Source organism: Cyprinodon tularosa, unplaced genomic scaffold, assembly GCF_016077235.1.
Source record: "Cyprinodon tularosa strain WSP-4 unplaced genomic scaffold, ASM1607723v1 ctg470, whole genome shotgun sequence".
Lineage (NCBI taxonomy): Eukaryota > Metazoa > Chordata > Actinopteri > Cyprinodontiformes > Cyprinodontidae > Cyprinodon > Cyprinodon tularosa.
This window is the reverse complement of record NW_024039197.1, coordinates 69,654-97,528: the sequence shown is the minus strand read 5'-3', so window position 1 is coordinate 97,528 and position 27,875 is coordinate 69,654. Positions and strand designations below refer to the sequence as shown.

General features: G+C 37.0%; 1 protein-coding gene across 4 annotated transcripts in view; it reads left to right on the top strand.

Moving 5' to 3' along the window:
* Positions 1-27,875, top strand: part of tbc1d1 (TBC1 (tre-2/USP6, BUB2, cdc16) domain family, member 1) — a 77,664-nt gene that overhangs the window by 9,053 nt on the left and 40,736 nt on the right. For 3 of the 4 annotated variants that reach the window (XM_038301671.1, XM_038301668.1, XM_038301669.1), the window contains exons 3-7: positions 20,731-21,315; positions 26,234-26,323; positions 26,408-26,512; positions 26,601-26,733; positions 26,905-26,996. In XM_038301671.1, the coding sequence (XP_038157599.1) occupies positions 20,731-21,315; positions 26,234-26,323; positions 26,408-26,512; positions 26,601-26,733; positions 26,905-26,996 (1,005 nt within the window). Of the gene's footprint in view, positions 1-4,468; positions 4,666-20,730; positions 21,316-26,233; positions 26,324-26,407; positions 26,513-26,600; positions 26,734-26,904; positions 26,997-27,875 lie in introns of those variants that run through there. The other variant, XM_038301672.1, reaches the window with a different exon arrangement.

The following is a 27,875-nucleotide window of genomic DNA, read 5'->3' as shown; positions in this document are numbered from 1 at the left end:
CTTTCAAATCTAAATGATGTGTAAAAATGTACCAAATTTGGACTCAATCAGATGAATCATATTTATTTTAGAATGGTATTAGTGAGAAATTTCTTAGGCGGAGAGGCCATTTTGGCACATTTATCCATAAATGTCACCAAACTGTGCCAAATATGTTTTTTACATCAATACTGGGGGTTTGGTAGAATTACGAGGTCATGTAGCAGGTGGACCCGCCGGTGGGTCCGTAGGGTTCAAGGGGTTCATCCAGGTTTTTATGTCTTCAAGACATGCCTGTAATCTATGTAGTGGGTTAGCTTCATCTGGATTTATAGACAGATATAGCTGGGTATCATCAGCATAACAGTGGAAATTAATTTCATGCTGTCTAATAATTCTACCTATTAGGAGCATATACTGTATATAGGGAAGAGAATTGATCCTAGCACTGATCCCTGTGGTACTCCAAAGGTAACCTTTAAGCATGAGGAAGATTTGTTATTAACATGAATAAACTGAAATATGAATGAAAATTTAAACCAGTCTAGTGCTGTTTCTTTAATTTCTACAAGTATTCAAGTCTTTCTAAAAGAATATTATTATCAAATGTATCAAATTCAGCACTGATGTCTAACAGGACAAATACAGATACAAGTTCGTTATCTGAGGCCTTGAGAATATCAATAGTGAATTTCACCAGAGCTGTTTCAGTGCTATGATGAGCTCTAAAGCCAGACTGAAACTCTTAAAAAAGTTAATTATGGTGTAAGTGTTCATGCACTTGTTTGGCAACTATTTCCTTAAGAATTTTAGATAAGAAAGAACGATTGGATTTAGGTCTATAATTGACTAAGTCATCTTGGTAAAGAGACAGCAACCTTAAAAACCTTTGGTACATATCCCTGTAACAGGGTTAGATTAATCACATTTAAAATGGAGGAGGAGATCAGAGGAAATACCTCCTTAAATAACCTGGTTGGAACTGGATCTAACATACAAGTTGAAGGCTTAGATGAAGACAATAGTTTTGCTAACTCTGAAAGTTCAACTGTATCAAAGCAGTCTAAACCCGGTCTATGGCTACCTCAGAAGCTGCCTCACCTTCCAGAGATAAACCAAGCAACAACAACAAAAAATAAGCCCAAATAATCAACTCTCCACCTCCATATTTAGAAGCTGAAGTTTGCTCTTTTTACTCTACTTCATGTTTTTCCTCTTTTTCAGTAAAATCCTTGTCATGTAAAGAACACTGGGTTTGTTTGAGAGCCGAGCTTCAAACTTTAGAGACTGGTTTTCATAATGGGCACATTTTTTGTTGCGCTGAACATACGAACCACTGTGAAGTATGTTTGACCAAAAAGGTTTTTGTTGCATTACAAACTGAAGGAGCTATGACCAGAAAGTTTACCTTTTCTGTTTATAGCCTGTTCCTCCCTTGTGGCTATTAACAGTTAATTTTCCATGAGCTGTGCGACTGTTTAGGGAGGGCAGCCACAAATAAGGACAACCTCATGTTTATAAAGCTTTGGAATCCGTTGGGTGTTTTTTTTTCCCCAGTGAGGGCTCAGAAATCTTCATTTTGGTCCCAAACTGCAAAGAATGCTCAATAAGTCTAAAGTACTTTAGATTAAACAATATAAAAAATTAAAAAAAGTTGTATTTTGTTGTTTTGTTTTGGGACTTCAAACCACTCCTGCTGTTCATTCCAGTTTTCTTTTCACCATTTTATGAACAATCAACAATCTGTGAAGGGAAATCATGATCAGGTCCTTTTATAAGCTGTACAGCTGGGAGTTTAATTAAAACGTCCTTCACTGTCTCAGGAGACAGAAATCCTCTCAGTGAAAAAACATCTTTTAATTCCGCTGCAGCGTTAAAAACAAAACAAACCACTAGGTGTCGCCACCGGACTGCATACATTTCGGTCTTCTAGAGTGGAAGCCTTTAAGGAACATAGATTATTGGTTCCTGTTGACATATTTGATCAAATTTCAAATGTATTGTTAACTACAAATATGACTTTTGTATACTATTCTTTTCTTTTTATTGTTTTATTTTTATTTTGCAGTATTGCTCATTATACTTTTTAAACAAACTAAAGTCAACAACCATGAACACTCAATTACACCACCAATATTTACTGGAGCATTTTGAATGCTCCAGTATTTACAGTATTAGTATTAGTATTATTTATTTCTAAAAAAACAAAAAAAAAACATGGAAAAGTAGATAAATAAATGAAATGCTGTGGTGACATAAGTTTGAGAAGTTTCGTTATGATTAAATATCTTCCGCCACTTTTTAAAAATAATTTTCTTCACATTCAGAACTTTACACACACTATGTCTACTGTCCCTTTAATCTATTTTGGTAAAAGTGAATGAAGAAATCCTTTTTTGTTGTCATTATGCCCTTAATTCTAACTTCTAATTTACAAATTTAAATGAATCAGAGGTACAGCTGGGGATGTATTTAAATGTCCAAAGGTTTAAAGATAATTCTACCAAGTTGACATACCCTTCCTTTAAAGACAGAAGGAAAAAAAATCAAATCAAAAATGAGAAAAGTAATCGCAGTATTTTGTATATATATATATATATGTGTGTATATGTATATATATGTATATGTGTGTGTGTATATATATATATATGTGTGTATATGTGTGTGTGTTTATATGTATGTATATGTGTATATGTATATATGTGTATATATTTTTTTTTATTATTACTTTTTTTAGTTTTGTCTTATTTGAATTACAAGTGTGAATTTATTATTTTCTTTACATAACTGTAAAGGAAATACAAAATACTCTGATTATCCTTACTGACCTCGAACAGAGAAAGGATTAGAGTGATTTAATATCAGATGGTGAGATTGTTTTTATACAGTGCTTATCTACAATGCCTTACAATGCCTCTGAACTTGTTCATGTTAATATCTGATTTGAATTAAATCTCATAACTGAAAAAAGAAATAATTAAATGTAAATAAACAATTCGCCCTTGTAGTTAGAGAGTAGGGGATTTTCATCTAGAGAAGCTGCAAGATCAGACTGTCACTTTGGGTCCCATAGCAAGGCTCATAACCTCACAATACTCCCTGGACACTGCACTCTGCTCCCTGCAGGATGGGTTAAATGTGACAATTACATTAATAATAAACTAAACATATCAAATCAAATGTGTTTATATAGCACGTTTAAGAAACACTGCAGTTGGTCAAGGTTCCACACACACAGAAAAAGAAAACAATAAAAGATCATCTAAATATGAAACAAGACCCAAACACTATAGAATAGAGGGGGGAAAACTCTTAAACTTTAAAGAGTTAAAGCTAGTCTACTATGAAAGAGCAGCTCGTTCCACAGTTTAGGAACTGCAACTAAAATCTCCTGATCACCTCTGTGGATGAGCCTGGACCTTGGGACAATACATAAGAAAATATTTCACTTACTTAAAAAAATAGTTCTTATGGATTATAAAATTACATGTCTGACTTGTCAGAAATTACCTTTTTATATAAGTGGTAAACTCTATTTTTAGCAGTCCTTACCGGCATACTGCGTTGATATGTAAAGATGACAAATATAATACAATTGTTGTGAGATTCAGAATGAGACCACATAATGAAAATAAAAAAAATATTAAAATATCTACAGTTTTTGTGAATAACATACAAATATAAACCTTTATGTTATTTTTTCTACATATTTTCTGCTTTTATTATTTTAGTGGTAAACATTATTTTTAGTAGTATTTTTAGCAGTCCTAACCGACATACTGCGTTGATATGTAAAGATGACAGATATGATACAATTGTTGTGAGATTCAGAATGAGACCACATAATAATGAAAATAAAAAATCTGCTAAAATATCTATAGGTTTTGTGAATAACATAAAAATATAAACATTTATGTTCTTTTTTTCTACATATTTTCTGCTTTTATTCTTTTAATTTTAATGTAGAAGTTTAGGTATTAACGTGTCCAATCTTTAAATTGTGTCACTCTTGGACCTCCATACATTTTTTGGGGGTCTGTCTGACATTAATAATAAACTAAGTCCTCTGAGCTTTAAGTTTAGTAGTTTTCCGACAGTAATTATCCCTAAAAGGCATTCATTCCTGCAAGATTAGGACTGGTCTTCCGGCATACAGGAAATAATGTTTATATTCCCACAAATTTACGAGGAAAACTGATACAATCCTCATGAGGTAACGGTAACTGTGTTAACCACCCAGGGGAAAACATCTACCGCCTAAAGTTTTGAGTGAGTGCGGACAGGAACTGTGTCCAGCCCATCCCCAAAACACATTGGAGAGCGGAACTGGGTCACGTTGTCAAGAGTTAGCTAGAAAAAAAACAGGAAGTCACTCCTCGCGCCGTCACAATAAAAGCAGAGAGCCAACATTCAGCGTTGTGTTCATTATTTTGAAAGGTCAAAACCGGATATTAGCGCTGCTTTATGTTCACTGCCAGTAAAATTAACCGCATGATTCTTCCTTGGTTTTTAGAGAGCAAAATGAACTTTCCATAAATTTACACTGGACTTCAACACACGGGACGAAACGGGCTACGGATAAATTAGCGCTGACGTCTGTTTTTTTTTGGGACGTTTATGGCGGATGGGATGAAAGCGCGACTCCAGCGGTTCAACTTGTTCAACAGCAAGCAAGAGCAGAAAGATGTGAGTGAAGTTATTAGCGCTGTTAAAGTTCGCCTTAAATGCTAAGTGGGCAGTTAGCTTACATTAACGGGAGCGGACTTGAATGGCTAACCAGTCCGCTTTATTGGGTCAGGACCTCTAACCGCAGTACACCAGGAAAAGAACACAGTCAGGTGTCAGTTACTGTAGTCCCTTGATGATATTAACCGACCCAAACCAGCCAATACCACACCAACTGCTCACATTTCTCCTTTCTTAGCCTTTAACCCGGTTTACAGAGCAGTTTTCAGGACAGAAATGTCTTTGTCTCAGTCTGTCTGTGAAGTAAAGTGGGTCAAAACACGGTACCACATTTTAAATCTGTCCTCCTGTTGCTTATTGTTGTCGTTTAACCGGTTATTTGTTTGGATCACTGAGGTTTGAACATTCAGGAGCTGCTTTGAAAAGCTCACAAACTGTAAGCGGCTCTACTTCTCAAAATTCCTCCAAACTTAAAAGATAAGGTTTTGTTTGAACCTTGGTATTTCCTTACTCTGTTTAAAATCTCCAGACATGTTTGAAAGACTACAGGCCCTGTCAGAGGTATCTGCTCCAACAGGGCCAGAGTTTTAATCTGTACCTAGTTTGTCATGTTAATGTTTCCATTAACAATAAACAGGATCAATAGGTCAATGCAATTATGTAGTATTTTTTCCACCTACTGTTTCTCCTTGTTTTTGCATTTAGGTGAAATTGTCAAACAGATTTTAATATCAGTCAAATGGCCCCTGAGTAAATCAAATTATTAACCGACTGTGCCATACAGTTGGTAAAGAAATCCTTTAATCATAACCTGCTGATAACTCCAGGTATGCTCTAAAGAAATTCAAGAACAGATCAGAAGCAAAGTCTTACGTCCATTATATTTGGGTCTCTTTCTTTTTTAATTTGTTTGTAAAATAAATGGCTCAAACTTGCATTCGAACTGGTGTTGGAAGTATCATGGTCTGGGCCTGCTTTAATTCTCCTAGAATAGAGGTTCTCCAGCCTGCATGTTTTTAGATACGTCTTTGTTTCAGACCGCCTGATTTAAATGACTGCTTGACCTTCTCAGCAGCCCCAGGAACCTGTTAATTACTGATTCATTCACATCAGATGTTATGCAGCGAAGAGACACCTAAAACATGAAGAGACACCTAAAACATGAAGAGACACCTAAAACATGAAGAGACACCTAAAACATGAAGAGACACCTAAAACATGGAGGACGGTGAGCTCAGAAGAGCAGGTTGGAAAACCACAGTGACTGATATTTTATGTTTTACACAGGGCTAGGTGTGTTTAAATATCTTTTGTTTTTACAATACTAGTGGGTAGTTATTCTCACAGTAGGCTGACAGGAAAGGGGGTATGATGTGGGGGTATGCCATGTTTGAATATCTTTATTTTTAGAGGCACTAAATGATTGGCCTAGGGTTGAAATAATCAGATTAATCGCAATTAATCGATAATTGTCAACTAATTTAGTAATCGATTAATCGTTAACTGGAGAATATAGACGCTAAAACAGGCATATAGCTGACAGAGCAACCCACTTGGAGTAGTAATCATACCTATATTAAAAAAATTTTTAAAATGTTTTATCTGTCAATATGCTCTATCCAGAACTCCTCAAGTGGAAAATTTTTAGTTTTACCTGCTTTAATTTAGTAAAAAAAATCTTCTTTAAGGAATGTTTTTGATATTGGATTATTAATTGTTTAATCCAAAAAATAATTGACAGATTAATCGATTGGCAAAATATTTGTTAACTGCAGCCCTAAATTAGCTATTTATTAAAATCTGCCAATTTCTGTTTTTGTCGATTTTAAAGTCGTAGGGAAATCATATATAAATTTCAAATCATTCTGGGTTAAACATGTATATAAATGTATTCTTTATCAGACTATATTGTCCCAAAATTTAGAAAGAAAAGGAAATAACTGTCTTAAATTCTGTGGGATTATTTTTTATTATTTTATGCAGCTAATATATGCAACGGTTGAAATTATAAGAATAATTTATTTTACCATTAAGTTCCGTCCCAGTGTTCACAGGGATGGACGTCTGTGTCTTCAGCAGGCGTAGAGCTAACAGAACTGCGTTGCGAGGCAAGGGCTCAAACATGGACGGCTGGAAGCCTTCTACACCAAACCAAGCTTCTGTCGCCCTGGCGTCCTCTTCCACAACATCTTCATCCCCGCTTTCATCCTCTGAATAAAAAATATATGACGGAGGAGACTCATCTACGACCTCCGACACAAAACTCTCCTCCTCTTGCATGTTTACTCTGTCCATAGCGTTCCTTGACAGTGTCGTTTCTAAGTCAACAAATTAAGGCTACTTGGTCCCAATGTAATTTCCCATTGGGAACCTACTAGCACTAAGTTGCTAACTGGTTAGCAAGATGCTTCTGAGACACCGGCCACAACCAAACTTGCTTGCGAACCTTCCACAACAACAATCCCACCCCCTTGATAAACGATCAATCACATTCACTTTATTCACTCGGGTAAAGTCTGGCAGTCAGGAGAATTCAGAAATACAACGGTTGGAACAGCCGCTTCCCTACGACATTAATCATGTCAAACTAAGACAAATGTTTTTTTTCCCCGTTATTTATTTCAGTGAATCAAAACTAAAAACTTGCACAATTTGGGGTCACTAAGCAGATCTCTAAACTGAATCTCTTAATCTCATTGACATATTTGATTTTCTTTTTAAAGAAAATCAAGAATCTAAATCATTCAAAATTGTCAGAGCAAACAAAGAAAACCAGAGATCTGTGGGGAGGCATAGAGCTTGGAATCTTGAGGTTGTGAGTTCGAGACCCACTCCCACAGACTGACACTCTGGGTCTCTGAGCAAGACCCTTAACCCCACACTCCTCCCCAAGCTCCCCACGATGGCAGCCCGCTGCTCCCCAAAGGAATGGGTTATGCTGAGGTAAATTTTTCCAATGTGAGATCAATAAAGTTCAGTTCTCTTTGTTTATTCTTTAGATCTGTAGTTGGCTGTTGTCAAGCTTGTCAAGCTGTTTACACGTAGATCCGGCGTGTCTCCAGTGGGGTGTAGGTTTATGTGAGTGAGTCATAGTAGCTGTACTCCTGCCAGGTTGTTGATACCAAGCCAGAAGACAGGTGTATTCCTTCAGCTTGTTAGTCACAGTCTGTATGAAGCTCCTTCAGCAGTCTATCAGTTAAAGCTGATAAAAGACGCTTTTATGAGGATTTAAACCCTGGAGCCTGTCCATCAATCCTTCTCTGGTACGAGCTTTAAAAGTGCTGAGCTGTGATTCTCGCTGCTCTGTATCTGGAGCACAGAATGAATGAGAGGTTGTTTTTTATGACTGCCGTTGCTCATCAGAATAGCATTTTTATGTGATCTCCAATTACTCACAGAGGTAATTATACCAGTTACTCTTTGAATTTGCAAAGTCCAACTGACAATATTTGGGTTATTAGAGCTGGGTGTCAATTTAGATTTTGAGAATTGATTTAATTCCAATTCTCAGATAGGAATGCTGGTGTCGAAAACATTTCCTTATATTGATACTAGTATTATTATTCAACAGCAAATAAATAAAATAAATGTAGTAAGGAGGCTGCTTTAAGGACAGTGGTAAATGCATTAAAAAAATAAATCAATCTTTGGCTGTATGATATTGCTCATTTGCCTCTTCTAGTTTATTTCCCCTCATGTGACCAACATATGACTTTACAGCTGCCTACAGGGGCCTGTCTGATTCACAGTTGACAAACCATTCACATTTCCCATCAGCCTGTCATGTTTGTCTGGTGTTTTAGGACTTTCACCTTAGATGGGAGCTAAATGGCTTCCTTTTGTTTAGATTGACTCAAATCGGGGGATATCAGTTTGTTTTGTTCACCCATAGCGTTTTCTAGCCTACCCTGCGCTATTTGAAAGTGTTTTCTTTTTCTTCTCTGTGCTTCACTCTCTGTTAGTGATCCAGCTCTTCGGGTAAATATATATTGAACTTTGAACTTGGCTTTGCTCCAAAAAGCACAAGATTCAGCCACATGACTGGGGAAAGAGGAGAACGGGACTTTTTGTTGTCTCGTCATCCTCGTCGCTGATTTTCATGGCCATCTGAAAATTGTGTTTCATTGTGTTTTTCCCTGTAATGTTTATGTTTTCTTCTTTTTTCTGACCTCAGCAGTCAGATGTCTGTATCCATTTGGCTCAGTCACACTATCTATAAAACTGAATTACATTAGTCATACAGCATTAATACTTCCCTTCCTTATGTTTTGTTTCATTCATTTGCTGCTTCTCAAAACTTTACTTATCTCTCTAAGGATCCCACATCTTGTGTAAACAAAAATAGCGTCTTATCTGAGAAGTGTTCAACCCTGTTGACATAGATATTACTGTATTAATAAATACAGAATTATACAGTTTTATTAACAAAACTCATTTTTTTTAATTACCAATATTTTCCTTTGGTTTAAAGTCTTTAAAATAAGATAGATGTGAAATTTGTCTGTGTGACCGTGATTTTCTCGGACTGGTGTGTAAAGTAAAGGTGCATTACCCCTCCCCCACCTGCTGCTGCACTTCTGGTCTGCTGGCTGAAAGAAGGCTGCTTCGCTGTTCACCAACAGAAAGTAATTAACTATAATGTATTATTAAACACTTATGAGTAGGGCTGAATGATTTTACTTAAAATCTAAATTGCGTTTATATTGCAAGTGCAATTAATTACCCAGTTTTTTTTCCTTTTTAATCAAGTAAATGTTGCACTAACACTATTTCCAATACTATTGTATTTGATGTGTTTTGTATTAGCAGCACTGCATGCAAATGTTCCTTTCTTGCTTTAATCAAAGTGATTAGATTACAGTATTTGACATTTAAATAGTCGGTTTTTACTAAACGGTCAAACTTTTAGTTTTAGTCAAGGTTATAATTCTATCAGAACCCGATACTGAAATGCTTATATATGCTTAGTTATCCATGCTTATATATTAAGTGATTATTTCCCTTTGGGGTTTTAGTGTAAATGATACCTTTAAGAAACACTCAGCTCATGTGTTGAGCTACGTTCACAACTTGAAAAAGCTCTTACTAAAAAGAGAGACTTTGGTTGAATCTTTTTTTTTTTTTTTATTTATATATATATTTATTTTTAAATAAGACCCTGGTTTTATAACCCAGATCCAGATAAACCTTAGCTAACCAATTAGCTAAGTTGCTAATTAAGTCAAACCAGGTTTGCATTTCTTCTTTATTTTTTTACGCTATTGAGTAATGTGGAGCACTTTACTCTATTTTTGCGGAAAATCCTCTGTCTGATACAGAGGATGGATGTAATGAGCCAATTAGATTGACGGGTGTGAAGTGATGTGCTGCTATGACTGCTTAGGCTGTTGTGTGTCCACGTCCATTCTTCCTGAATAATATTCGGTGAAAGTTGAGGGGTCTAAATATGGAAATCCTTTGAAGCTAGCAGAATTAGCAACAATGGCCTTAGAAATGGTAGACGTGCTGTTCACCACCTCTATCAAGGTGGCGTTCGAAGCAGAGATCAGGAGGCAAAGTCAAAACATTAACTATAAAAAAAAAAATCCTCAACTTTGAATAAAAAGATAAGTGTTAGGGTTTAAAATGTAAGGATGATCAAATGTGGATAATCAGTGGTTGGTGTGTTGAGATTCTGCTTCTTGTCTAGATTTTTTATTGGCTTTCAGTATAAGATATATTCCTACAGTCGTTCTTATTAACAACCATTTTCTTCCTTTATTCCTGTCGTCCCTGTCTTGCCTGTTTTAGTGCACCTCAAATAGTTCATTTTGTTTATTGCACTAAGCTGAAACTTCTCTATTTTTTGCAGCCCTTGTGTAACTTCCTTCCTCTCCAAGTTAACACTACACTAGTTGTACTTATTTCTTTCTAAAGGACTTTGGAGGGTTTTTTCAGTGTAACTGCACCGTGAGTGGGCCGATCTGAGGGTCACCTCACAACTTTGTGTCCAGATGCCTTCCTGTGTGAGATCAGCCTCCTATAAACCTTCCACTGTTAGAAATACAGTCAGCTGTGTGTCTGAAGCATAAGCTGTCACCCAACAAGCCATCTTTTCACCAGTTTCCTTTCGCTACTCAAATGTACAACTTAAAATCTGTAAGAGGGAACTTATAATGAGAAAGGTACATATATCATACCAGATACCGCGCCCCCATTCCCATCTCCTCTGTGTGGTTTCTTGTTGAGATTTATCTGTTTAGGTTTTAATGAGGTTGATACTGATTGTTTTGACATCAATCTAATACATTTCTGTTATGTGCTGCTTATGTTTTTTGGCCGATTCTTTAAACCAACATTGTTTTTTCTTCCTCAGTTTACATGATAGAGATGACGCAATTATAATAAATGCTACACAAGTCATAATTTTAACTAAAAACATTTATCAACTAATCAAACCAAACATTAACAGTGGAAAGCTAATGGAAGGAGCAGCGATGCATGTACTTGACAGGATCTCAAGGCATGGCTGCTGAACGCACTAATACATTAGTCAGTGTGTGCATGTATTGGCTGATACAAGAAAAAAATTTAGCCAGCTGTGTATCGGTCTATCTCTAGTTTCTTCTCACACCTAAATGTTTTAGACTGTTTGAATAATTCCATAATAAGGGAAAAAGCCAACCAGACCATCCTGGAACTATGTGAAAAATATTAGTACAGCCCCGGTTGAATCATGCAATAACTGATTAACTAAAGTCATTCATTCTTTCCATTTATCTTCTACCACTAGTTCGTTTATGAACTAAATGAGAGCTAAAGCCCGGACAGGTCACCTATCCAATGCAGGGTAACACAGAAACAAACAAACCTAAGGATGATTTGAGTTACCAAATAATATAGTAATCATGTTTTTCAAGTAGACACACATTCACAGGGACAACATGCAAATCCCATTCAGAAAGAGACAAGGCGTCTTTCTGCACCACCGTTTAGTGCAGCAAAGACGGTCCTATTTGACTCAACTCCAGTCTATTTCAATAAATGTGAATATTGTGGAAAAGCTTGTTACTTCACACACAAACATATATTTTACACTCAATTTCTGTTTGTTATAATGAATTCCTATTTACAGCTAAAGATGTGATATTTAAGATGAGAATACAAAAAATGTATCTCATTACAAAAATATGGTTATGAGGAAAACTGTGTTTAATGCCTGTTTTAAGGTTTGTTTTTAGAAGATTCTGTTTAATCTGACAAAAAAACATCTTGTAAACTGACTGTTTATTGACTATGACTGCATTTTTGTTGATGAGTTCTGTGTCTCTGTGTCAGACAGGAGATTTAATGTGTCCCACAACATCAGATACGCCAAAGAATCACATCATTCATTCATCATTAAAGAAATTCACAAACAGATTAGAAATGTACCTCACTGAATCTGGAAGGCGTTAAAAGGAATTTCTTCATGTTTTTAAGCTGAATGGTGAAATACAATAGTTACTTTTGATGTTTTATTTTTTATAAGCTTTTTATAAGAAAGGCACCTCTAAATCTAACTTTTGTCCCAAATGTCACACAAACATTTTTTTCTTTTTAGGAAACGGCTTTAGATAAACATTAGAAATGATAAAAAAGAAAAAGAAAAACCTGGAATACATTGCGTATAATTATAAAGCAACTTAGACACTTTCGATATCAACCATAACTTCTAATCTAATATCTCTTTTCAAAATTGTCAATATGTTTAAAATCGCCCAGACCGAGTTAAAAACTTTGGGAATATGATGAGGAAGAGCGAGAGCTGTCATTCATAAATGCAGTAACCAGAGGGCTGTGGTTTACCAGTGGTTTACCAGTGACTCTTCTACTATCATTACTTTAAAGTCATACAGCGGGTCAAAAATGAACCCAAGACAACTATGAAACACTGCAGACATAATCTGTTCATGAGTAATCAATAAAAAATAACTGCGCTCAAGCCGATTTCATGTGTTGCAAAAAAATATTTTGATGGTTCCCGAGACATTTTTTTTTTTTTTTTGGTGAATGTTCTTTGAACTGAGGAGACAAAAGGGATCTGTTCCTCCTCTACTGCTGAAGTGCTGTAAAATGCTATAAATAAGTGAGCTTCTTCAAAACTTGTATATTTTGCCATAACTGACGGAATCATGAGTTCTGCTTCTCATTAGGAATCTCTGCCTGAAAAAGTTTCAACCATCAGTTTGTGACCTAAAGCTCAAGGACACTCAATGCGATAGGAAAATGATCAAAAGCAAGACCTTTTCCCAATTAAAACAAATTATTTGTTTTATTGACCAATTCCTTTTTACTCTTAGTCAGATTTAAATAGACCTTTTCCTTTTTTTTAAAACTTCATTTTGTATTAACTCAGGCTTTGTTCTTCTGATATAAGATAAGTTTAATAAACTGAAACATTGAAGGACGATAAAAGCGAAAATCTGCAGTGGGATGAATTCCTTGAGAAAACCACTGCTGCTCTCTGGAAAAGATGACATAGTTACAAAAGAAAAGGGCATGCATTGCCTCAGGGCTGCAACATATGAATCATTACATTGATAAAGCTAAAAAATTTAGACAATAATTTGTAAAAGCTTTGTATCAGTATGCATTTTCATATTTCACATTTGTAAAAAAAGAGATTCATAAGGAGTTGTTTCAAATGTTTTAGTGAAAACTAAGAAAAGTCATTTGATTGGAAGGGAAAAAAAAAAAAAAAAACCTTTTTGGAAGTGTCCAGACTTCCAAGAGTGCACGCTTCTCTCCCACAATTGAGGCAAAAAAGTGACAAACAAGATGTCTGGATGTTCGAATGAGCAGGTGAAAATGTCCTTCATAGAATGCAGCATTAGATGGAATGTTTTCTCAAACTTGTCCAATGCTAGGATTAGCTGTTGGCTTTAGTGTGTCTTCAGGGCCCTGTTTATGCAGCAGAGATACAGTAGTGTCTATAACTCTATGATAACATTGAATTTAGTGATCTTCTTAACAGTGCCGGACTGGTTGTTATCTTCATTTATCTTTCTAACCTTTTTAGGCAAATATTGTTTATAAAACAAACCTTCAGACTCGTGAAACTACTTGAGGATAAGAACATGCATGCTTGTTACAGGCATCATTCTTTCCACCAATAGTTACCACATAATTGGCCTCTAAAAGCAAAATAATAGCCCATCACATAAACATACTTTATATCTGATGTGTATGTGAAACCCCTAATATACTATCACCAATCGAATGATGTCATGAAATGGCTGTGGGAAAATGTTTAGACGCTTATAGATAAGTAGAGTGAAAGCCTAGGGGGGTAAAGGATAAGTAGATGCTCTGAAGAACTGAGTCTTTTAAAGTTCCTTGATGGTAGACGGGAATCTTGTTGTCCTAGTAGCACCCTGTAGGTCATTACACCAGAGAGGAACAACACCTGATGAGAGCCTGGATTAGTACACATCACTAGCCAAAACAATCCCTTAATAACTTGTGTGACTAGTCATGATTTGTTGAGACATACCTTAAAAACACTTTAGGCTTTAATCACATTGTTGGTTCTGTAAAAATTTGACCTAACATGGGTAGGTTCAAATAAATGATACAGTCCTCAAAATTTCATTGGAAAGGAGAAGTGAAAACCACACATAATTGTTCTATAATGGAAGAATTGCAGGCTGCTTTGTTTTGGTCAAACACAAGTTATGAGATAAGAGTTTAGTTTGGGTTTGCAACTCGACCAAATGTTGAGTAGTTAAATTAGTACTTTTGTAGACAACTATTTTGGGATGAAGTTCTTTAATGAAATCTAACAAGGATAACTTAATGATTTAGAATATCTACATCAACTCAATTGGATATCTAATAGCAAAATCCGAGCACATTTTCAGCTTAACATGTTCTGTCTCATTGTTTGACAGTTTTTTTTTTTTTTTTTACGTTTTTAAAGCACTACAGCACTAGTTGCTTGTTTTTCTGCAGTAGGCTGACAGGAAAGCAGGTAGGAGAGAGGGGGAGAGACATACGACAAAGGAACACAGGTCGGATTCAAACCCAGGTCGCCTGCATTTAGGACTAAGGCCTCCGTACATGGGTTGTGCACGCTAACCACTGCGCCACCTGCACACCCCGACAGGTTTAGTTTTGATTACGTAATTAGAAAAACTAAAAAAACAAAAACTGGGTTGAGCAGACCTCATACCGAGACAAGATGCAGCAAGACCTGAGTGTGTTCATAAGACATATTTGCTGTTCAGGCATTTCATCTGACTGACAGTCCTGGTGTGACTCAAACGTTGCTTCTGCTTAGCTCATCTACTTCCTCCCTTTTGTTCCGTGGTTTGGTTCACAGCCATTGTGGTTTCATTAAATTGGATCGAAATAGGAGAAGCAAAAAATGGCATTTTCTGATGGAACTGGCATTCATCTGTTTTATCTGATTTATATAAGTTTTTTTTCTTCCTTTTGAGGTTAGATTATGTTTGCAGCAGAAGTAGTTTATTTTCTACTGAGGCATTTTATTGTTTATTATCCCAACTTCAATGCCAGTAGTGCAGTAAACCTCAGCTCTGTGTTACAGTGAATATTATCTACTTAAAGGAATAGTACACCCAAAACATGATTAGCCTTCATTTTCTACTCACCCCCATGCTGAACAACACTCTGGAGTACTTTTTTGATTTCTCAAATGCATCTGGAGATCTGGGAGGCTTCTTGCTGTCTGCTGACATTCAAATAATGGAGGTCTATGGTGCCCGAGACAGAAAGGTCCATAAAAGTCCACAAAAAACGTGTCAATATTCCTCCATACTGCTCGTCCAATGTATTCCAAGTGTCCTGAGTGGGTAGCATCCATAATTTACTCGAAACAAAGTCATTTAGAATGTTTTTAGAGCATAAACAGTAGTGTATAGGATTTCCTGAAAGCGCGCGCCTGCGCGTTCACGACGCTACGGAAGCCGGCAGACCAAACCAGATGAAAGTGCGCATTCAGCATCTGCTCCGCCAATAATGCAAGCGTAGAAGAAGAAATGTGCTGTTTACCTGTGCAAAGAAAGAAACAACGAAAGAAAAATGTCTGAGGACTTCAGTGTTGAGGAAGAGCATGAGTTCTTTGCTGAGCTAAATGCGCTGGTTTGGTCTGCCGGCTTCCGTAGCGTCGGGATCGCGCATGTGCGCGCTTTCAGGAAATCCTATACACTACTGTTTATGCTCTAAAAACATTCTAAATGACTTCGTTTCGAGTAAATTCTGGATGCTACCCACTCAGGACACTTGGAATACATTGGACGAGCAGTATGGAGGAATATTGACACGCTTTTGTGGACTTTTATGGACCTTTCTGCCTCGGTCACCATAGACCTCCATTATTTGAATGTCAGCAGACAGCAAGAAGCCTCCCAGATCTCCAGATGCATTTGAGATATCAAAAAAGTACTCCAGAGTGTTGTTCAGCATGGGGGTGAGTAGAAAATGAAGAGTAATCATGTTTTGGGTGTACTATTCCTTTAAGTAAAAGATTTGTGTTACACCTCACTTTTTAGACAAACCATTTCCTGGGTCAGGGCAGCTTTTCTTTGACACTCACCATTTGGCTTTAATACTCTGTTGTCCTACATATTCAGTAAAATACAACAAACTGTCCTAGTTTTATCATCAGGTTTGGGCTAAGATGTCTTTCATACAAAATGTATTACTGTATTAACAATCTTGGCCAATTTTCATTTTAATGGTTGAGCCTTGATCATGTATAAGCATTTATTACCCAATACAGGATACCTTGCTGCACTTTTCTTTGCTACAGTCAGGAATCATTAAGTCTATCAGACAAGATCTTTGTGTGCACTTGACTCTTTGTACAAATGAGGTGAACATTTTTTTTTTACACAACAATGGTAAATGTTCGCTCTGACAGCTGAGAATGTCAGAGTGTCACAATGTTTTTCACAATGCAATAGTTTTCAAAAGCCTCCTGCTTCCTGTGTTCCTTTTATGGGGAAGCTCTGTTATGTTCATTAAGACTGATATCAGAAACTAATGCTAACATTCACAACATGACAGCTGCCGATCAGATATCACAGAAGATATCAAAAACATTGGGAGATTGCAGTGCACTTAGTTGTGGTGCTGCTGACTCTTATAGTTTGTAGCTAATTAGTAGCTGTTTTCTCCTTTGTTTTTTGTTTTTTAAGCAGAAAGTGCCCACACTATTTTTAAGATTCAAAAAACATCCTGCCCACTAGAGGTTTGGCAGCAAATTTACACAATTTGTTTATATTTCTGCTGTTGCTGTTTTAATTTTTAGGTGTATGGTAATAACAGGTTGTCCTTTGGGATATAAGCAATAATTAACGTCATTGATCGTTTATTAGATTTAAATCTATCTTTAAAAAGGTAAGAAAATTTCCCAGTGATTCTGCAAAAAAAAAAAAAAGTAATTGTAAATAAATATTTGAAACTTCTGTAATTGATTAATTGAAGTTCCTTGATTTTAGTTTTGGTCGTTACACATCAAAAATGCCAAAAATGCTATGGTTCTAAATAGGAGCTAATAAATTAATCGTTAACTGGAGTATAGAGACTCTACAACATGACTTTAGATGACAGATCAACCTACTTAGAGCTGTAATTACACCAAGATTGTAAAAAGAATTAACATTTTGCATTTAAGATAAAGGGTTAGTCCGTCGATACACTCTATCAAGAACTCCTCAAGTGGAAAAATTTGAGTTTAGCCTGGTTTAAATTCATAAGAAGTCTTCTTTAAAGAATCTTTGGTTATCCAATTAATGATTGATTAATCAAGTTGCAAAATAGTCGTTACTTGCAGCCCTAGTTCTTATATTTTACATAATCCTTTCTTTAGGTACTCTGGCTTCCTCCCACAGTCCTAAAACATGACTGTTAGGTTAATTGGCTTCTCAAAAAATGTACTTAGGTGTTCCTCTCTGTTGTCCTGCGATGGACTGGCGACCTATCCAGGGTGTACCCCACCTCTTGCCCGTAGGCTGCCGGAGGTAGGCACTGGCCCCTACACAATCCTGACAGGACTAAGCAGGAGAAGATGGATGGATAGATGGATTTCTTTCAGTTTTCGTTTTTTTGCCTTAGTTTTCCTATTTTTGTGTTTTTTTTATTTTTGGCCAAGAATTTTCATTTTGGTGCATCCCTATAAAATGCTTTTTTAAATGTGGCTGTTACCATTTAATCATTAGTCAATTGATAAGATCAATGTACATAAGATTAATTAACTAATCAATAATTTGCAACCATAATTATCATGTAGATGTGTTAAATGAACACGGAAAAGAAATCCCATTTTAAAAGGATCTTGTAAACAGGGCCTTAAGCTGGTCCTGGTGAGTCATCTTCACCTGCAGGTTAGGTTGAGTGGTGTTGCAGTGGCGGCTTGAGAAACCTCAATTTAAACTGATTATCTTCAACATTAGATTGCAGCATTCCATTGTTGTGGCTACGCCTGCATTTCAGTGGTGCAAAAACAATGAGGACAGCTTCATGACTCAAAACAGCATCCATGTAAACATAAGGATGCTGGTGTTTCTATGAAAGGTAGCAAGATTCATGCTGGTATTCTCCAACTTTTCCAATTCTGCTTTTGTAAGGTTAGTCGGTGAAATGGAAAAACATCCGAAACAAATATTGTATACTTGGTAGTGTTTTTAATCAAATTCATATGGGTGACTGAGAACACACATTTATTTCTATTTAACATGGTCTTTCATTTTGTTTTGTTTAAAAAAAAATTAACAATCCAATAGTATTTACAGACCTTTCCGGACTGATGTGCTGTGTACTTGGCATAAGTCAGGCTGGCTGGCCAGGCTACAGTTGCGTTGCACTCAAGTTGTCACCAGCTAAACAATTTAGCCCCACACCTCCTACACTACTCCTCTGACTTTATACAGAGAAAGTGTCCAACCCTTTCTTAGTTAGAGGGTAGAGAAAAGGAAATGGTTTTCAGAGTGGTGAAAAAAAAAAAAGAGCTGATCCCCCTACCTTTCCACATATTGACCTGCAGTGGTCTTCATACCATTTTTACCAAATTTACTCTTCATTGTATCATCCTAAATAGTTTATTTAGACGTACTTTGAAAAGTATAAAATAACAACTTAGCCTGTCGGTGGGGTGAGTAAAGCCTAGCAGGCGCCAGGCTTATAATACAGTGAGAGAAACCATGCATCTAGAACAACCTGTTGGTTCCACTTTCTGTGTGTCTGTTTTAGATCCTCAAATTTCTTTGTGGTGTATTTAGTCACTAGTATAGTGAGATAAAGTTCTAGGTTCAAAGGTCTCACAAGCCTAGAATCGAATATTTTCATTAAAATCTGCCATTTTCCTGCAACAAAACTTAATCTTGAAGAATGATTTCACTAACTGGCATAACCTCGAAGTGAGTGACTACTGTAGAGTCAACAACACAATGCTTGTGAATATTGACTGTCGCCACATGCGTATCCTGGAAGAGCATGTCCTGCAAAGTCAGTAACTCCATGCAATCAGCTGGTTTTCCTTAGAAACTTTGAGCCAATCTGACTGGATAATCTGATTGAATTGTCTCTGCAAAGGGCCTTGAGATGACATGTGTTGTGAATTGGCCTTATGTAAATAAACTGAACTGAATTAAATGCACAAAAAGGCTTGAAGTAATTTGCTATAAAAGCGAACATGGAAATGGAAAAAAATTTAAAACCTTTGTCAGTTGAGAAATGAGTGCAGTCACCAGAGAGCACAAAGCATGCTTTGTGAGGAAAAGGTTCTAATATGGTTTTGCTTCGTGCAAAAGCGTCTTACAAAAAGCTGCTTGTTTCCAGGAAACAATGACCTTGTACTTCATGTTTGCTCACTATGAGCTGAAGAGTACATATGTTGTTACAGTAAGCATTTTGTCGTTTGATAAAAAATGACTCTGTATAGCATTTTACATTCTTTCAATCCTGTCATGCGTATAAATCCGCAATTCTTATTTATCTTTTAATAATTATTTTTAAACAGATTAAATCAGGCAACATTTTTAAAGACAAAAAACATCAACCATTTTTTTTTACTTAAAAGTGAGATCACTCAAAACTGCTCTGACCTCTTTTAGCTGATAGTATCCACTAGTCTCTGATAGCAGACTGAGGAACGTCTGCTCTCTGTCTGTTTGTTGTCCCTAAAACAGATGAGTTCATCTATAACAGATAAACTCCTCTCTTATAGGGCTCATCTGTCTGTTGTTGATTTTACAGCCCTGCACTTTCAGATTAACAGCAGGAACATTTCAGAGTTTGGATCCTACTTTCTAGCATCTTACAGTTTGCTTTGTGTGTTTTTATTGACTACAAGACCCAATGATATTGGCAGCTGTTTTAAAAACCCTCCATGTGTTGACTAATTTGAATTCAGTCAAATGGCAGATTTTAAGATCTCTCTAAATCTCCTACCAGCCTTACAGCCTGCTACCACCCCCCCTCTGAAGGGTCTGCTTATTTAAACTCACAGCGTTCAGTTTTATACCAAACTTACTTCTTTTTTAACCGAGTTTCACAATTAGAAAGCGGCAACAAATGAACTTATTTTTTTCTGTGTGGGGGATTTGAATTTAATGATAGATTATGGCCCCTGAACAAACCAAAGACAAAAAATAAAAGATGAGCAGAAAATGCTGAATCTGTAAAAAGCAATTTAAATTCTTATTTAAAAGCATTTGTAATTTCCATTCATCTCTCAACTTTTTTTTTTTTGGTTTTGCAAACTGCAATGTGCCACATTACTGTTTAATTCCTCTTGTAAGTTTTGCAGCAGCCTACCTTCAGTTTGGTGTCATTACTGACACCACTAGGTCAGACTTAGAAATGTAATGTACCCCACTTCTTTGATGTCCATCCCAATTACCTTAAGGTTCTACTGTAAGTTCATAGTTTTTGTCAGAAATGTTGGCAAACCTTTGCTAATGCTTAACTGAAAGCAAATCTTGCAAAAAGCAAAAAGTTGCATGGACAGTCCCTACATCTGTGTTTACCAAATGGAATGTTAAAAAAGTTCCTCTTTCTTTGTTTATATTTCTGTTTCAGGTCCCTGAGATCATCAGTACGTTGAGGCATGCTGGTAAAAGCTCGGCACGCAGCAGTGACATCAGCGGCGACTCCACCAAAACGTCCACGAGCTCTGAAAGCAGCGATTCTTCAGAAACATGCCTCTCTGTCTCTTCTTCATCAAACACTTCCGCCCCCACCTCTGCTGTGTCTCCGTCGACGTTCGCTAAGAAGTTCGAGGTACTTTTCTGCGGCCGGGTGAGTGTCGCTCACAAGAAAGCCCCACCCGCCCTAATAGATGAGTGCATCGAGAAGTTCAGTCTGCTGCACAGCTCAGGGACAACGGATAAAGGAGGCGGAGGCTTGGTAGATGGGCTTAAGAGGGCATTTACCTTCCCTTCAGCTGGACTGGTAAATGGTTCTGTTCGGAATGGAACGGCTGGCAACGCCACCACTGGGTCCACCTCTGCTCAGCTCAAGAGAGACTCCAGTTTTCCAAGCCTGCACCTCGATGAGAACGGCCTATGTCCAGAAATTTCTAACAACAACACTAAAGATCCGATAACCAGCTCAACCAGTGTGCAGCCAACCAGCCTGCAGGAGAACAGGACCATGCTGTTCACGGTAATTTGATTCCATTATTGAGCTGAGTTTAGCATCGCATTCTTAGAAATAGTTTCCCATTTAGATTGAGTTGGATCAGTATTTTTTTCTCCTCTCTGTGAAAACAGAAAAATTACAAAAACATGTTATGAAGTTTGTTTCTATCAGCTGTTGTTCATGATAAAAGTCTGCAGTTAAAGGGGAACAATGTTTATTTTTTTTTTTTACATTTGGCCCTTGATTTTACGTTATTACATCTTGTTCTACTCACCCATATAAGTTTTGTGTCATTTGGAGCCGTTCTGAAGATATTCCGTTTGCTTATATCCAATAAACGTCTTCCTATGGGCGATCGACTTGAAGGCACAAACTTAGCTGTTCATAATTGATCATTTATGGTACGCCAGCATTCATAACATGTAGGCGAATCACTGTCCCCCAGACATCCGCGGTTATATTTTTTATATTTATATGTTTTAAAAACAAAGCGGCGTGTATGACGTCATCCGCGCATGCGGACTGGAGTCGTAACAGGAAGCCCGGGCCACAGGCGGCTACGCTCTTCCTCTTCTATTCATTCGGCTAGCTGATCTGAATCGTTCAATTCCATTTCGAGAGCGAAATCATCTGTGGTAGCAGCACTAGACATCTTCCAGGCATGTGAGTAAAACAAGCAGCAGTTCATCAGACAGGATGAATGAATGGAAGCTGGCGCGCTTTATTACTGCTGTTCAAAAAAGACTTATTATTTTCAAGAATTAAAAAAACAAAACGTTGAGTCATGTTTGAACTGATGCAGCTTGGGTGTTTTACTCACCCAATTTTAATATATATATTCAGAAACTAGAAAATGTTAGCTTTCAAATAACGTATCACACATGTATTTTGGCCTTACAGATCCACAGTTTTTGCTTTTCCATTTGGGAATGCAAAATAGGCAAGAATTTCCCAGAAATGTGGTGGATATTAAGAGGTTAAGGGTTGAAGGACAATTCCTCCTAGCTCTTAAAATTATAGGGACACACTACCCTTACATGTGAACACACAAAACCGAGTGCTAGGGCGCAAAACGAGTTGATAGAAATGTAAGCTGGGTGTGTTGCAGCAAGGAGACAACTAAAACTCACAGGAATTTGAGGAGCAGGATTTAGAAATGAAAAAGCCTTTGTCGAAGTATTTTTTGTTGGAAAATAAGAAAAAGGAAAAAAAAATGTTTTTCTTTTCTTTGGGAAAGTTGCCATGTTCTCATTTTCCTTCAGGCATAGTTATTTAGTTTCTAAACAGTAAAACTATTTCAGTACTACCTGCTCCTTCATTTGAACCACTCTATTCGTCTTCACCCAAAAGCTGGTCAGGTGTGAAAAAACCTTTAACGTTAGAGCTGGTAAGGTGGCTGAGTCCTCCTATGTACATCCTGTGGATAAAAAGCGTAAGTTGATTTAAATCGCCATAAGATCACCTGTTATTTGTGTGAGTGTGTTTCTAAGTGAACTCTCTTAAACTCTTAAGGATTTGGATTCGGTGAACTCTGTATAGTTGGTTTCCAAAAACTTTGGCAAAGTACACAAACATGATAACTGGTATCAAATCAGCAGGAAGAAATGCTGACTGCTGCTAAAAATGGGTGTAGCTGCACTCCTCTGCCTGACCTTTACTTGCCCCCTGTGGATTTATGCCAGCAGGGATTTTCCTGTATGCATCCCAGACAGGAAATGGTCATGACTGGCACAGGAAGCATCATGATACTGTCCTGCTCAGCAGATATTTGACCACTTATTCTTGACGTATATGATTCACAGATATGATTGCTGCCCCCACAATCTGATCTAATTAGGTGATGTCAGCACTTCCTCTTTTGGCTCAGGCTTAATATAGTTAAAATAATTACTGTGGAAACGATCTCAGTATGGGAATAGTAATAACAAAAAGGGAAACTGGGGGTGGAGGAGCGGCCAAATATGTCAGGGCTAAAAAAAAAATACAATTAATACTTTGTTTTAGTCGGTATTTTAGATCAGCCTTTGGAGGCCAGTAATGAAGATCTATAGGGATGTTGTTTTCTGCTTTTTATCATAAAAGCAGATTCCTTGTTTTCTAATTCATAACATGTGACCAGATATACCGTAAATTCTCTAATATAGGCCCGGGCCTTTATTTCACTCAAGTGCATCGCGGTCCAGGCCTTTATTGGATAGAGGCCAGTATTAGAGACAGGCCTCTATTGCTATTTGAGCAAAACAGACTACCAGTGGAATGAATAAAAATGAGATTTTGTGTCTATTTGAACCTATAAAACACTAGGTTCATTTATTGAAAAAGTACAGTTACCATGTCTCGCTTGGTTTGAAGTAAAAAAAAAATATAAAAATCCTCCAATTCTGTTTAATTCTACTCCTCAGTTTCCTCCTCCTCTTCATCTCTCCCTTTATTCTCCTCATCACTCGCGCTGCTCCTCCTGTTCTGCTGCGTGTCTGTTCTCTTCCTCGCGCAGACGGGCAGCAGCAGGGCTTGTCGTTCAGCTGCGCAGGGCTCTGGTACTTGTATGTTACTTACTACCACAAGTATAATGTTGAGGTATGCCCAGAAAAAACGTTTATAGCCCCGGCCTGTATTAGAGACCGGCCATTATTTACCTCCTCTGACAGCGAGACCGGCCATTATTAGAGACCCGGCCGCTATTGGAATACAGGCCAATATTAGAGAATTTACGGTACATTTAAAACCAGAAGTTTTTTTCTGCATATATTAGAGAAAGAATAAAAACATGGATTTTCTCACTTTCTGCCATTAAACCAGCTAAACAGTTTCTGTTTTATATTAGTTAGGATTACCAAAATAATGTCTGCTAAATTCATGATTGAGTGGGAACCGATAAGTTCTTATATCATTGTTTATTACTATCTTCGAATTTAGAAGTCTGTAACAGTAAGGTCGCCATTACTCCCATGATGTTGGAAAGTCCAGATGAGAACTGGCTGCCTTGTGTGGCATCATGGAAAATCAAAAGAAATCAGCCAAGATGTCAGTAAGAGAAATGTGGAGCTTTGCTAATCTGGTTCAAGCCTGTCGCTTTAAACAAACTCCAACAAGAAACAATTTCATACTTAAAGATTGCTTTTATTTTTTGCTTTTTTAAATAATAATACAGATTTTATAATTATGAGAGAAAGATAACAGGTGTGAATACAGGAAGCTGAAAACTCTCTAGGAAATACAATGCCTGTGGCTGCTTTGGAACCTGGATGGCTTAATGTACTTACTAACTTTTATTTGGGAGAAGATCCTGCAGGATAGCTTCTGACCATCATTTCTAAGCTTAAGAAGTAGAACAACAAACCATAGCACACTGTACAACTCTGAATGACTCTACACTGCAAACCTTTGAAATATAAGTCAGTCAGGTTTTCCTAAAACAAGCTCTTTGTCCTTAAATTTACATGGACACAGTCAGATTGAAGGTATGATTGGATCAAAAATGTGTCATATAAGTATTTCATACTGAATATTCTAAGCCGATTCAATCCGATTGAAAAAAATTTATAATAATCGAACTGTATTGATCTCGCATTGGAGGAATGGAGGCGTCGGAGAGCAGTGTGGGGTTAAGGGTCTTTCTCAGAGACCCAGAGTAGCAGTCCATGGGAGTGGGGCTCCAACTCAGAACTCAGGGATTCCAAGCTCTATGCCTTTACAACTAGTCCAACCCTCACCCCACTAGGCCGCCATGAAAAAAAGAATGTAATTGTAATGTAATTCCCTAAGGCAGTGGTGGTTTTTGCAAACCACCATTCCAATTGCAGTTCTTCTACACAGCCATTCAGATCTTTGGAATAGAATAATCTCAACTGTCTTCAATGTGACGTTTTTTCTGAAAATTGAAAGGCTATGTGCATGTTTAAACAATTTAATCTAATGAAACACTCGGTGCATCCATACACAGGTGCATCCATACACAGGTCTTCATCCAGTCATTTAATTTATTGCACAAGTAAACTGAGATTTTCAATGTCCGATCAACCAAGGTTTAGATCGGATCTTGGAAATTTGAAGCATGTAAGCGTAGCTAGTAATGTCGAGGACTTAAAGGCTGGAGCAGCCAGTTGTTAGGTTTACATTTTTCCTTAATACTATCCTCATTTAAAAAGTTGCATTTGGTAGTTTCTTTGTTTAATTTTCTTTTTTTTATATATATCTAAAACATTTTAGTGTTACAAAAATACCTGTTTTCATTGTTTGCAAATAAAAACACAATGAGAATATCTAGCCAATTAAACTTTAAGGAGGTGGAAAAGATTTGCTTCCCAGAATAGAAGACTTCTTATTCTAAAACATGTGCCTCAGCCTCAGAACAAGGACACATGAGCTGGTGAGAAAAGATCATGGGCCAACATGAGCTGAAAGGCTGCTCAGAAAAAAAAGAGGCCAGCGCTCCAAAAAAAATGAACAAAGTTAGATAAAATTTTAGAAATCCACTCAGGGACCAACCTTCCTCCACAACAACCCATTTTATTTGGGTGATGAAAGATAAAGGAGGAAATTTGCATTTTAGGCATTTAGTACAAATATGAGATCTTTGCACAATTGCATCTTTTAAATAGAAAATAAACTTAATCACACGGTCAGATCAGTTACTAAAGGGCTTAAGATGAACATATTGTGTGATTCGGAGAGGCCTCCCTGAGGTGGGAAGGTTTGTGTCAGGGCAAGGCGCCTGCATAACTCTAAATTTATTTTCATGGGAATTGGCTACCATTTCTTTACTGTCTTTCATTGTTTTAGCATTTAGTTTAGCTTTTTTGGGGGGATGATCCTGTCTGAGTTGCAATGATTAAATAATTAGTAGAATTAAATGTGAGAGTGTGCATATATGCAGTGTCTGTACAGTTATATGTGGTTCATGCTTTCATACACTTGTTTTTTTTTTTCTTCCTAATGTTAGGTGGGCAAGTCACAGATCTTCTTGGTTAGTCCTGACACTAAGAAAGTAGCCATAGAGAAGAGTTTCCGGGAAATCTCCTTTTGCTCCCAGGTCTGAAACGGTGGATTTCTGTACAAAATAAGCCATTTTAAGTTGGTTTCATGTGAAACAAGTTTTGATTTCGTCTCCCCCCAGGGTATTCGTCATGTCGATCACTTTGGCTTCATTTGCAGAGAAACGGCTGAGAGTGGAAGCTGCCACTTCGTGTGCTACGTCTTCCAGTGCACTGATGAATCATTGGTATGGAGGTCTTTATTCAAAACTCAGATGTTCTCCTGAAATGAATCCAGAGACTACAACAATTTCCAACCTTGTTTTGCTGTTAAAGGTGGATGAGATCATGCTGACCTTGAAGCAGGCATTTTCTGTGGCTGCCCTGCAGCAGAATGCAAAGACTCAGAGCCAGCAGTGTGACAGTTGCCCTATACAGCAACTCCACAGGCTGTGTGAGAGAATAGAAGGTAGAAAATATGCAATTATAGACTGAAATAAATTATTATTATATGGGATAAATAAAGATGTACCTTAATAAATGTTTCAGGTGGGAGAGTTAAACTAAAGAGTCGACATGGTTAAAAAGTAATTTCTTTTAAAAACATGCCTCTTCCTGCTCTATTTTTATTCTTTCGCAGGTTTGCATCCTTCCAAAGCAAAACTAGAGCTTCAGAAGCACTTGGCCACTTTAGACAATGATGAGCAAGCTTCCGTCTTTGAAAACACTATGGTAAGGCCTCCAGTTCTACATGTTTCCTGTTGATTAACCATTTTTAAATAAATTTAAGTAAAAGGAAAAAAAATATTGGTGACTCTGCAATGTTTTATATCAGCTTTCAGTTTTTTAAGCATGTCACACGTGGAAGAGTAGCAGCAGGGCAGGTTATAAGAACTTTGACAAAGTAGATGATTGCAGATCCGTGATTCTCAGACTCTGGTGACATCTGCTGGTGGCTCAGCTGAACTACAACAACATTGTTCAATATAAAACCTTTTTACTGTGGGCAAGCAGGTGGACAGTGGCTGTATTAGTTCAACCGTTTGACATTCTGTCACATTGAAAACACAAAATAAAGTGTGTTTGATTAGAATTTAGAGTAATGGATCAAAACAAAATACTTCATACGTAGTTAGAATGAATTGGAATTAAAATTAATTTTTTTTTTTTTTTCATACTCAAATTTTGTGGTTTGTTAGTGTACATGGAGGCCAAAGTCTTAGTATTTTTGTAGTTGTGATTTTGTCTTTCTGTTTTTTCATTTATAGATTTAAAAAGTGCTTGAGAGATTCAAGACTTTGTACATTATTTTATAACCTAAATCTGCCTCTGTCTTCTCTACATCCTTTTCCCTGACCTGCTGCTTTGTTCCATCTGTTCTGTTTGCTCACTAATGTTCTCCAACCCAAAGAACCATTGGATGGATTCTGAGGTTAAATCAGTTTTATAGGCAGGATTATGTTGAGGAACAAGACTAATGAGGGACAAATGGTGACAACTTTTTAGACTATTTAAAACCTTTGAATAAACAAGTAAAACAATCAATGAAAAAAAAACTGATTGTGGATTTGTAAACCAAGTTAAAAGAAAAAAAGAAAACGAATCCTGTCT